General features: G+C 41.7%; 2 protein-coding genes across 11 annotated transcripts in view; one reads left to right on the top strand and one right to left on the bottom strand.

Annotated features, from left to right (window-relative positions):
* LOC307031885 (high affinity cGMP-specific 3',5'-cyclic phosphodiesterase 9A-like) overlaps positions 1–5,853 on the bottom strand; it is a 25,206-nt gene extending 19,353 nt beyond the window's left edge. The window contains exon 1 of the mRNA XM_079669446.1: positions 5,634–5,853. Coding sequence (XP_079525572.1) covers positions 5,634–5,721 — 88 coding nt within the window. The 5' untranslated portion in view covers positions 5,722–5,853. The remainder of the gene's footprint in view (positions 1–5,633) is intronic.
* Positions 5,854–6,605: 752 nt separating this feature from the next.
* Positions 6,606–12,500, top strand: part of LOC307031882 (CLIP-associating protein 1-like) — a 47,411-nt gene continuing 41,516 nt past the window's right edge. For 5 of the 10 annotated variants that reach the window (XM_079669436.1, XM_079669433.1, XM_079669432.1 and 2 more), the window contains exons 1-6: positions 6,607–6,968; positions 7,556–7,608; positions 7,775–7,979; positions 11,527–11,605; positions 11,880–11,983; positions 12,478–12,500. The exon at positions 12,478–12,500 is cut by the window's right edge and continues 69 nt beyond it. In XM_079669436.1, coding sequence (XP_079525562.1) covers positions 7,779–7,979; positions 11,527–11,605; positions 11,880–11,983; positions 12,478–12,500 — 407 coding nt within the window. In that variant the 5' untranslated portion in view covers positions 6,607–6,968; positions 7,556–7,608; positions 7,775–7,778. Of the gene's footprint in view, positions 6,969–7,555; positions 7,609–7,774; positions 7,980–11,526; positions 11,606–11,879; positions 11,984–12,477 lie in introns of all 10 variants that reach the window. The other 5 variants (XM_079669428.1, XM_079669434.1, XM_079669431.1 and 2 more) reach the window with 3 other exon arrangements.

Below are 12,500 nucleotides of genomic sequence, written 5' to 3'. Positions count from 1 at the left end.
ACACACACGAACACTTGCTAATGCTAAAACACACACACACACACACACACACACACACACACACACACACACACACACACACACACACACACACACACACACACACACACACACACACACACACACACACACACACACACACACACACACACACACACACACACACAGACCTCGTTTTTAATTATCTAGCTAAGGTGAAACAAAGTCAGTTATCAAAGCAGTCTATTGTTCAGAGATGGAGCTCTGGCGCCCTCTTGTGGCCACAGTCAGGAACTGCAACGGTGTAATCATCAAGTTATACACGCTACCATACTGTATACTAGTGTTGGAACTAATAGCGTTACTAGTTACCTATTCCCATTAAGAAACGCAGTTACAGTTACTGTGATGTAAATATGTGCGTTACTGCGTTACATTATGTGATGGAGCTGAACCGAATCTCCCTGCAGATGTAACTTACAGGCGAATACAGCGATGTCCTCTCACAGCACCATGGAAAAGTGAAAGTAACCAGAGAGGAGTGATGATTGGTTAACGCGGGGTAACATTTCAGGGTAAGCCAATCAGAGACAGAGTTGGGCGGGTCTTGCCTTGGGGAAAATACACACACACACGAACACTTGCTAATGCTAAAACACACACACACACACACACACACACACACACACACACACACACACACACACACACACACACACACACACACACACACACACACACACACACACACACACACGCACGCACGCACGCACACACACACACACACACACACACACACACACACAAACACACGCGGCAAAGCTCACCACCAGCACACACACACACACACAATGGCAGATGCAAGTATCAGCGAGAGCAGCAGCGCATTTGCAACTTGGAAATATAACCACTATTTTCAATTTGTGGGGATAAAGGACGCAACAAATATTACGGTAAAATGTCAACTGTGTGCAGGACAGAAAGCATTGTCACATCGAAAAACAGCAATGCCAATCTCCTGAAGCACCTAACTAATGTACATGTAGGGAGTTGTCTTTTCCCTTACTGTGCCACAGAACAATACAAAAACGTGTATTTTTATTGTTATTGTTTTTAAAATAAAGTAACTTCTTACTAGTTACTTTTATAATTTAGTAACTAATAAAGTAACTTTACTTTTGGGAGAGCAGTAACTGTAACTATTACTAGTTAATTTTTAAAAGTAACTTGCCCAACACTAAGTAATACAATTAGTGTTAATAAATACCTGAATATGTTCTATGCTTATGGGTATCTTTACTTCTACCTGAGTAAAGGATGTGTGTACTTCTACTTGAGTAAAGGATGTGTGTACTTCTACTTGAGTAAAGGATGTGTGTACTTCTACTTGAGTAAAGGACGTGTGTACTTCTACCTGAGTAAAGGACGTGTGTACTTCTACTTGAGTAAAGGATGTGTGTACTTCTACTTGAGTAAAGGACGTGTGTATTTCCAACTGAGTAAAGGACGTGTGTACTTCTACTTTATTAAAGGATGTGTGTACTTCTACTTGATGTGTGTATTTCTACCTGAGTAAAAGATGTCTGTACTTCTACCTGAGTAAAGAATGTGTGTACTTCTACTTGAGTAAAGGATGTGTGGAGTACAAATACTTCTTTACTTTTACTTGAGTGAAGAGTCAGTACTTCTACTTTTACCAGAGTATTTTTAAACAGAGATCTGTGTTCACTGCAGTGACTCAAGACAAATATACTCAGCCTGCAGACAAGTCATTTCTAATCTCTCACACACACACACACACACACACACACACACACACACACACACACACACACACACACACACACACACACACACACACACACACACACACACACACACACACACACACACACACACACACACACACACACACACACACACACACACACACACACACACACACACACACACACACACACACACACACACACACACACACCAGACCTCGTTTTTAATTATCTAGCTAAGGTGAAACAAAGTCAGTTATCAAAGCAGTCTATTGTTCAGAGATGGAGCTCTGGCGCCCTCTTGTGGCCACAGTCAGGAACTGCAACGGTGTAATCATCAAGTTATACACGCTACAATACTGTATACTAGTGTTGGAACTAATAGCGTTACTAGTTACCTATTACCATTAAGTAACGCAGTTATAGTTACTGTGATTTAAATATGTGCGTTACTGCGTTACATTATGTGATGGAACTGAACCGAATCTCCCTGCAGATGTAACTTACAGGCGAATACAGCGATGTCCTCTCACAGCACCATGGAAAAGTGAAAGTAACCAGAGAGGAGTGATGATTGGTTAACGCGGGGTAACATTTCAGGGTAAGCCAATCAGAGACATAGTTGGGCGGGTCTTGCCTTGGGGAAAATATACACACACACGAACACTTGCTAATGCTAAAACACACACACACACACACACACACACACACACACACACACACACACACACACACACACACACACACACACACACACACACACACACACACACACACACACACACACACACACACACACACACACACACACACCAGAGCTCGTTTTTAATTATCTAGCTAAGGTGAAACAAAGTCAGTTATCAAAGCAGTCTATTGTTCAGAGATGGAGCTCTGGCGCCCTCTTGTGGCCACAGTCAGGAACTGCAACGGTGTAATCATCAAGTTATACACGCTACCATACTGTATACTAGTGTTGGAACGAATAGCGTTACTAGTTACCTATTCTCATTAAGTAACGCAGTTATAGTTACTGTGATGTAAATGTGTGCGTTACTGCGTTACATTATGTGATGGAACTGAACCGAATCTCCCTGCAGATGTAACTTACAGGCGAATACAGCGATGTCCTCTCACAGCACCATGGAAAAGTGAAAGTAACCAGAGAGGAGTGATGATTGGTTAACGCGGGGTAACATTTCAGGGTAAGCCAATCAGAGACATAGTTGGGCGGGTCTTGCCTTGGGGAAAATATACACACACACGAACAGTTGCTAATGCTAAAACACACACACACACACACACACACACACACACACACACACACACACACACACACACACACACACACACACACACACACACACACACACACACACACACACACACACACACACACACACACACACACACACACACACACACACACACACACACCAGAGCTCGTTTTTAATTATCTAGCTAAGGTGAAACAAAGTCAGTTATCAAAGCAGTCTATTGTTCAGAGATGGAGCTCTGGCGCCCTCTTGTGGCCACAGTCAGGAACTGCAACGGTGTAATCATCAAGTTATACACGCTACCATACTGTATACTAGTGTTGGAACGAATAGCGTTACTAGTTACATATTCCCATTAAGTAACGCAGTTATAGTTACTATGATTTAAATGTGGGCGTTACTGCGTTACATTATGTGATGGAACTGAACCGAATCTCCCTGCAGATGTAATTTACAGGCGAATACAGCGATGTCCTCTCACAGCACCATGGAAAAGTGAAAGTAACCAGAGAGGAGTGATGATTGGTTAACGCGGGGTAACGTTTCAGGGTAAGCCAATCAGAGACAGAGTTGGGCGGGTCTTGCCTTGGGGAAAATACACACACACACGAACACTTGCTAATGCTAAAACACACACACACACACACACACACACACACACACACACACACACACACACACACACACACACACACACACACACACACACACACACACGCGGCAACGCTCACCACCAGCACACACACACACACAATGGCAGATGCAAGTATCAGCGAGAGCAGCAGCGCATTTGCAACTTGGAAATATAACCACTATTTTCAATTTGTGGGGATAAAGGACGCAAAAAATATTACGGTAAAATGTCAACTGTGTGCAGGACAGAAAGCATTGTCCACATCGAAAAACAGCAATGCCAATCTCCTGAAGCACCTAACTAATGTACATGTGGGGAGTTGTCTTTTCTCTTACTATGCCACAGAACAATACAAAAACGTGTATTTTTTATTTTTTATTTTTTTTTAAAGTAACTTCTTACTAGTTACTTTTATAATTTAGTAACTAATAAAGTAACTTTACTTTTTTGAGAGCAGTAACTGTAACTATTACTAGTTAATTTTTAAAAGTAACTTGCCCAACACTAAGTAATACAATTAGTGTTAATAAATACCTGAATATGTTCTATGCTTATGGGTATCTGTACTTCTACCTGAGTAAAGGATGTGTGTACTTATACTTGAGTAAAGGATGTCTGTACTTCTACCTGAGTAAAGGATGTGTGTACTTCTACTTGAGTAAAGGATGTGTGTACTTCTACTTGAGTAAAGGATGTGTGTACTTCTACTTGAGTAAAGGATGTGTGTACTTCTACTTGAGTAAAGGACGTGTGTACTTCTACCTGAGTAAAGGACGTGTGTACTTCTACTTGAGTAAAGGATGTGTGTACTTCTACTTGAGTAAAGGATGTGTGTACTTCTACTTGAGAAAAGGACGTGTGTACTTCCAACTGAGTAAAGGACGTGTGTACTTCTACTTGATTAAAGGATGTGTGTACTTCTACTTGATGTGTGTATTTCTACCTCAGTAAAAGATATCTGTACTTCTACCTGAGTAAAGAATGTGTGTACTTCTACTTGAGTAAAGGATGTGTGGAGTACAAATACTTCTTTACTTTTACTTGAGTGAAGAGTCAGTACTTCTACTTTTACCAGAGTATTTTTAAACAGAGATATGTGTTCACTGCAGTGACTCAAGACAAATATACTCAGCCTGCAGACAAGTCATTTCTAATCTCTCTCTCACACACACACACACACACACACACACACACACACACACACACACACACACACACACACACACACACACACACACACACACACACACACACACACACACACACACACACACACACACACACACACACACACACACCAGAACTCGTTTTTAATTATCTAGCTAAGGTGAAACAAAGTCAGTTACCTGAGTAAAGGATATGTGTACTTCTACTTGAGTAAAGGATGTGTGTACTTCTACCTGAGTAAAGGATGTGTGTACTTCTACCTGAGTAAAGGATGTGTGTACTTCTACTTGAGTAAAGGATGTGTGTACTTCTACCTGAGTAAAGGATGTGTGTACTTCTACCTGAGTAAAGGATGTGTGTACTTCTACCTGAGTACAGGATGTGTGTACTTCTACTTGAGTAAAGGATGTGTGTACTTCTACCTGAGTAAAGGATGTGTGTACTTCTACTTGAGTAAAGGATGTGTGTACTTCTACTTGAGTAAAGGATGTCAAACACTCCTCTCTGGTAGAAATACTGTCAGCTGGATTTCACACTTTGAAGGTGATTAGATTTGAGTGTTCCAAAGTTTAGGCTTCAACTATTTCTAAAGCAATATTGTAGGTGTTGCAGGAAAACCCAAATAAAAAGATCTAAAGAAGGAACTACTGTCAGTCTCTCTCAGCTGTTCCTCACCTGAAGAGGAGCTGTCACACGCAGACCCTCTCGAGGCCACAGCTACACGATGCTCATTCTCCTCTAACAGATGATTTCAATGCATGTTTGAATACAGATCACATGCATTTCAATCTGCATTAAGAGCAGCCTCACCTTTGACCTCTGCGGCGGAGCAGTCGTCTCTGAACTCGGCGCGCTCCGGCCTCCCGTTCACCAGGAAGTGGACGATCGTTGTTGTCATCGCGGCTGCAGGGAGGAGAGTGAGACGTTTCCGAAATGAGAGTGAGACGTTTCAGAGAGCAGCAGAAGCACCTGCAGCTGACAGGGAAGCACCCATGCATTACCCAGGATGCACTCAGGGGCCACAAGGACACTCAACAGGACCCCAAACAGACTCACGATGACCTCAGAAACACATATTATGCAGACAAAAGGACCTTAAGCAACATTAAAGATATAAACATAGTGACTTAAAAAGTACACAAGAGACCATTAAGAGACACAAAATGACCCCTTAGGTACATAAAATGACTAAAAATGACGTAAAATGACCACAAACAGATGGAAAACAACCCCAAAAATATATATGACTTAAACATGTATTATTATGACCTCTCAAAGATAATACATACAAAAGGACCTTAAACAACATCAAAGACACACATAGTGACTTAAAAAGTACAAAAATGACAAAGGTACGTCAAAGGACTTAAAAAGACCTTGAATAACCACGAACAGATGGCAAACAACCCCAAAAAAGACACATGATGACCTCAAAATGATATATTATACAGACAAAAGGACCTTAAAGTACTTTAAAGACACACATAGTGACTTCAAAAGTAAACAAATGACCTTAAAGAGAGTAAGACACAGTTTGACCTGTAAAAGACATGAAATGACAACAAAGAGTCTTATAACATATATGTGAATAAGTCTATTCAAATGTGTTATTTTTAATGATTTATTCTCTTAAATTTCACATTTACAAGGAAATAGACAGATATCCGGGGCAATAACATTGTTTACTTTTAATGTAAGAGTTACTAAACTGGACCTGTGTTACATCTGATGTTGAAAATAAAGTATTTATTTAAAATAAAACCATGACTCTACGCCCTCCAACCACAGGGGGCGCTATGCACACCCAGAGTTAGTGAGTAAAAGCACAGAAGAAGAAATTGTATTTTGCAGCGGGTGCAGTAGCGCAGTGCTGCCGCCAGGGGTCGCTTTTCTGCGGCGTCACTCACTGCAGTTTATCCACCGACATGCTGGGATTTATCAGGGAAATAAAGGGCCTTTTTAACCTCTTAAACCACCAAGAATACCGCGTGACCACTCGCTGGATGTTTGGGGTTCTTCCAGCGCGTGCGGAGGAGTAAAAGTGGTCCAAAGTGCCCAGAAGAAAGTGAGTTATTGTCGGCGAGTAACGGTACTTTGTGGCCGGAGGAAGCGTCTCCTTTTCGGATCTTTTCCTGGGATCATCCGGTGAGTGGCTCTCTGGATCAATGACTCATGAGTGATAGGAGCGGCTGCTGATTGGTTGCATTGTGGCGGTGCTGCTCTCTGATGATGGCGGCGGCGGCTATCACTTTGATCACACTCTGTGTTTTCATTGGAGGCTGGCTAACAGGGAGCTAGCAGAGGAAGCTAAAGCTCCTACATGAGGGGTTTTCACATTAAAATCAGAGCATCATACACAGAGTAGGTTCACACAGAGCAGGCGGATAGCTGGGTGTGTGGTGCATTAACTAAAACGCAGGGAAAGAAGAGAACAAATAAGAAAAACTACCCCAAAAAACCCTGAATACTCTGATTACTCTCTAGGATTACATCTAAATCAAATACACAAGAGAAACTACATAACAATAAGATGTTTTTAAGCGCAGACCCATGATAAAAAATGTGTCCTCCAACAGTATTATAGTTTACAAATGCTGTGAAACACATGAATTAAAAGAAACACAGCATGTTGTTTAATAAATCAGGGTCAAACTGTCTTTCTGCTGAGCTACACGTCTCAGTTATTTTAAAGTCACCTGTTAAACTCTTCACCTGTTTCCTGTTGAATGCAGGAGGATGACGAGCGAAGAGTGAAGATCTGCAGCTGATCCAGGACCTGCAAAATGTGAGAGTCCCCTGCTAAAATACACGAGTCAATAGAGAGCGCATCGTATTCCCACCTGATGTGATTTCTAATGAGCTCCACCAAAGCTCACTCAGACAGACTGGGGTCAGACATGAGACCCTCGGTCTGGAGGTTTTTTAATGAAGCTGTATTGTTTGTTCCTCAGAGAGATGACGGAGGAGGTGCAGATGGAGGCTCTGCTGGAGCAGGTGCTGCAGAAGGACCTGGGGGTCAGGGTCAAGGTCGGCCCCGAGGTCACAGAGGTCATCCTGTCGGAGCAGAGGAGCCCCGACCTGGAGCAGGACCAGAGCCTGGTGGACCGCGTGGTGGACGCTGTGGCCAGCTCCTGGGTCAACTCCAGCAACTTCAAGGTGACGTAGAGCAGGGGTCCAGACTGAGTCCACGAGGGCCACGTTCAGAAAGATATACGTAGAGCAGGGGTCCAGACTGTCCACGAGGGCCACGTACAGAAAGATATACGTAGAGCTGGGGTCCAGACTGAGTCCACGAGGGCCACGTAGAGAAAGATATACGTAGAGCTGGGGTCCAGACTGAGTCCACGAGGGCCACGTAGAGAAAGATATATGTAGAGCAGGGGTCCAGTCTGTCCACGAGGGCCACGTACAGAAAGATATACGTAGAGCAGGGGTCCAGTCTGTCCACGAGGGCCACGTACAGAAAGATATACGTAGAGCAGGGGTCCAGACTGAGTCCACGAGGGCCACGTACAGAAAGATATACGTAGAGCTGGGGTCCAGACTGAGTCCACGAGGGCCACGTAGAGAAAGATATATGTAGAGCAGGGGTCCAGACTGAGTCCACGAGGGCCACGTAGAGAAAGATATATGTAGAGCAGGGGTCCAGACCGAGTCCACGAGGGCCACGTAGAGAAAGATATATGTAGAGCAGGGGTCCAGACCGAGTCCACGAGGGCCACGTACAGAAAGATAGGGGTTTACTGCCTCATGGGTTCAGGTGTATGCATTGGCGTACCGTGGGGCTTCAGACACGGCCGTCAGCAAACAATTGAAAAGCACACTTTACACGTCTCTGTTCCATCCAATGCAGACATGATCAAATGATGTGCACATTATGCCAAAATGTCTCAACAATCACAACAGCTGGTCAACAATCACAACAGTCAGCTAGATAATCAGAATCCTTTTCAGAATCAGAATACCTTTATTGCAGCGTTACAGCAGGAAAGAGCCACAGACAGCTTAGTGTTGCATATCTTACATGCGTTAAAAAAAGTACTAAGTTATAATATAATAAACAATATGCTAAAAAAAGATAAAAACTAAAAAAGTTACATAATTTTCAAAAATACAGATCCAAATCAAATCTACAAATCAAATCCTGTAGCAGTTCTTAGGATAAGGGTTAAAAGCAGACGACGTGTCCCAACATTGATCAATGAAACAATCTATTATTAACTTGTGTCATCGTGCACTCTGACGTCGCTCTAAAATGAGGCGAATAGTAACGTGCTCACCCGTCACTTGTAAATAAAGTCGATGCTACGAAGGAAGTTCATGACAGAAGTTTAGCTCAGGACACTGTCATTGAACATCAACATCTGATTGGCTGATGAACCTGTCACTAATGCTTATTACCAATCAGTTGTCTTTCAACAACAGGCTAGCAGTATCTGTTGGGCCCCCACCAACTAAAATAACTGTGAGACGTTCAAGTGACTTTTTGATGTAGGAAATTCCAGTTCAGCCTCAACAAAACCTCACTTCATTTGAGATATAAGACATCAAACTAATAACAAGCTGCATTTTAAAGGTTTATTATGCAATGTGATAATGGGGTGTTGTGCAGGACGGATATTAAAGGCTTAAAGCGTTGATTCCTGCCGGTGTTTGGGACAAAGTGTCCTCAGGGACAAAGTGCCCTCAGGGAGTCCTTTATGCTGAGAGAATAATCTGCCCGTAAATAATATATGTATTCCACAGGAGCCTGTATATATATTATGGAGCCTGTATATGATATATATTCTGCATGTCTGTCAGGCAGGGTGTGCAATGTACCTGTAATCACTTTAACTTGCTATTAATCTTACTTTATCCAAATTAAATCACTTCCTATTTCACTTATCTTGGAGAAATGATAGATAAAGTACCAACTGCAACTCTTAGGGACGTCATGCTAATGTCAAATATGGATTAAAAGGTTGATAAAATATGAAAAACATAAGAAGTCGTATCCCATAGCAAGCATGTATATCAATTAAAATAGTGCCATGTGGAGAAATCTAATGCATTTTGTAGTAAATATTAAGCTGAGAACTACACACACACACACACACACTTCCTGTGGTGTAATGGGGCCGAGGCTCCCAGGCGAGGGTGTCAGCGGCTTAATTTACCCGCACCATTAGCCCAGTTTCAGTGTGGTAGTAAAACCTTCAGTGTGTGAGTGTGTGAGTGTGTGTGTCTTGTTATTGATCGAGGGCAGCGAGCAGACAGGCGTTATTTATCAGCTATTGATAAATGCAGTTTAATGGCGTTGTCCAAACCGTGTATTCTCCTTTTTTAAATGACGTTTTAAATGTCTGTGATCAATCGCTACACTAAGAGCGACTGAAATTGACATTAATCTAATTTTAATTACTGATTTACCTGCAGAGAAATGTAGTATGTTATGGTGCGGTGTGAGTAGTGGGTTTGTAGTATGCATGGTGGAAGAATAATTCAGATCCTTGACCTATAGGTAAAAGTACAGAAGTATTATCAATACAATGTATTTAAAGTAAAAGTACTCGTTCTGCAGAAATATGGCCTCCAAAAGTTGTCGTTGTTGCGTCAAGTTGCATTTTACTGTTATGGAGAAATTATGCGTGTTTAATTCCTCCTTTTAATGCACAAATCTCAGTCTAAAAGGGAACTATAGTTGAGCCAACATCTAACTCCCTTCCCTTTTTAAATGAAGCGACCCTACGACTCTCAGTCCACCTCCGCCCTGGAAGACCATTCATAAAGCATCCAGTATTAATACTTTTTATAATCAACTTTTATCCTAATTATGAACACAAGTTGTGCCCTCTTTTTGAAAACGTATGGTTATTAACAGGCTGTTGATGTAATACCGCTCAGTGTCCAGCAGAGGGCGCCATAGCAAATACATGTTTCTATACATCTTCGTATCTCTAAATGATTTAGAGATGTTCCAAAAATTGCACCACAGCCCGAGCGTGAAGCCCGGGTGATGCGAGAGTGTTGATATGGTGTAAGCAGGGAGGCTCTCACTATACGTTCATTGAGCCTCCCGTTCCACCCCAGGACAAGGAAAGTTGAGACGGCAATGATTCGAAGCTACTTACTAAATGTCAACAACACATTCACTCATGGTGTAAGATAAGAAATGTTTTTACTTCATAGAATGAAAGATCACATGCTTATATGTTGAAGTTGTATCAAAAAACCTGTGAATTCTGATTATTTTGTAGTTTTTTAACGTATTACCTTGGTTTAGAATCATTACCCATGATGCTTTGCAGGTCCCCATTCAAATCCATTGGTCTTCTTTCAGAATCTGAATACTCAGTTTGGATTTGAGACAGGTGATGCATTTAGGTGTAAAATAAAAAATATAACTAATAAAATAAAATAGAATAAAATGTTTTATATTAAATATAACAAACTTAGGTTAAAATGTGGCATAAAGAAAATATAATAAATGTTTATACAAACACAAGTTAAAGTAAAACAATTAAATAAATAGATGCAATTATTTAAGCAAAAAATGAAATATAATGTAAATGTGGATATTACCATATATACCGTCTTGTGCTGTCTATGTTGGATTTGGATGTATTTTATCAGCATGTTTGTGTAATTTCTCTTATTGTTATTGGTGTTTCTCTTATTGTTGTTGGTGTTTCTCTTATTGTTGTTGGTGTTTGTGTGCCAGGTGGTTCTGCTGGGGATGGACATCCTGTCGGCGCTGGTCAGCAGACTGCAGGAGAGGTTCAGGACGCAGGTCGGCACAGGTGAGCTGCACCTGAGACATTATTTATTCATTAAATGTATACAATACACAGATGGTAAATTACAGGAGTGATATATCTATCTATCTATCTATCTATCTATCTATCTATCTATCTATCTATCTATCTATCTATCTATCTATCTATCTATCTATCTATCTATCTATCTATCTATCTATCTATCTATCTATCTATCCCTCTATCTATCTTTCTCTCATCTCACCACTTTTGCACATGCGATGCTTAATTGTCTTCAAATCTGTGTATTTGTCTGCAGTTCTGCCGAGCCTCATGGACCGTTTAGGAGACGCTAAAGATCAGGTGAGGGAGCAGGACCAGGCGCTGCTGCTGAAGATCATGGACCAGGCTGCCAACCCTCAGGTGAGAGAGATCTACCTGCTGTACACACAGAAGCTTTAATACTGACTGTGGGAAAACACAGAATGTCCTCCTCCATGAGAGCCACATGCTAGCAAAGGTATCCCAGCTGTAGCTGTGAACATGACAGGATGTGTGATTACCTAGAAGAGCATCAGGACTGTTTGAGGCATATGATAGCTATGTGATTAACATGATGATTCAGCCTCTATGGAGAGAGACATATGACAAGCATGATCATTTCTGACGTGGAGCTAATCTGAAGTAAACATTGAATACTGCTTTCTATTCCTCCATCTTGTGACTGTGGAACTCCCTCTCTTGGATATCAGCATGTGAAGGACACTGTTCAGGAACTAGTTGATGCTCTGTATGTGATGACTCCTTCCATTCTGGAGAGGATCACAGATACATGGATCCTGAGATTGAAGATCAAGCCAGTGATGAACCAGTGATGTTTCTCTAACACTGACGGACTATAACCTGTGTGTTCTCAGTTTGTTTGGGAGCGAATGATGGG

The sequence above is a fragment of the Notothenia rossii genome, assembly GCF_949606895.1.
Source record: "Notothenia rossii genome assembly, chromosome: 3".
In the NCBI taxonomy this organism is placed as follows: Eukaryota; Metazoa; Chordata; class Actinopteri; order Perciformes; family Nototheniidae; genus Notothenia; species Notothenia rossii.
This window is presented reverse-complemented; position numbering and strand designations above follow the sequence as displayed.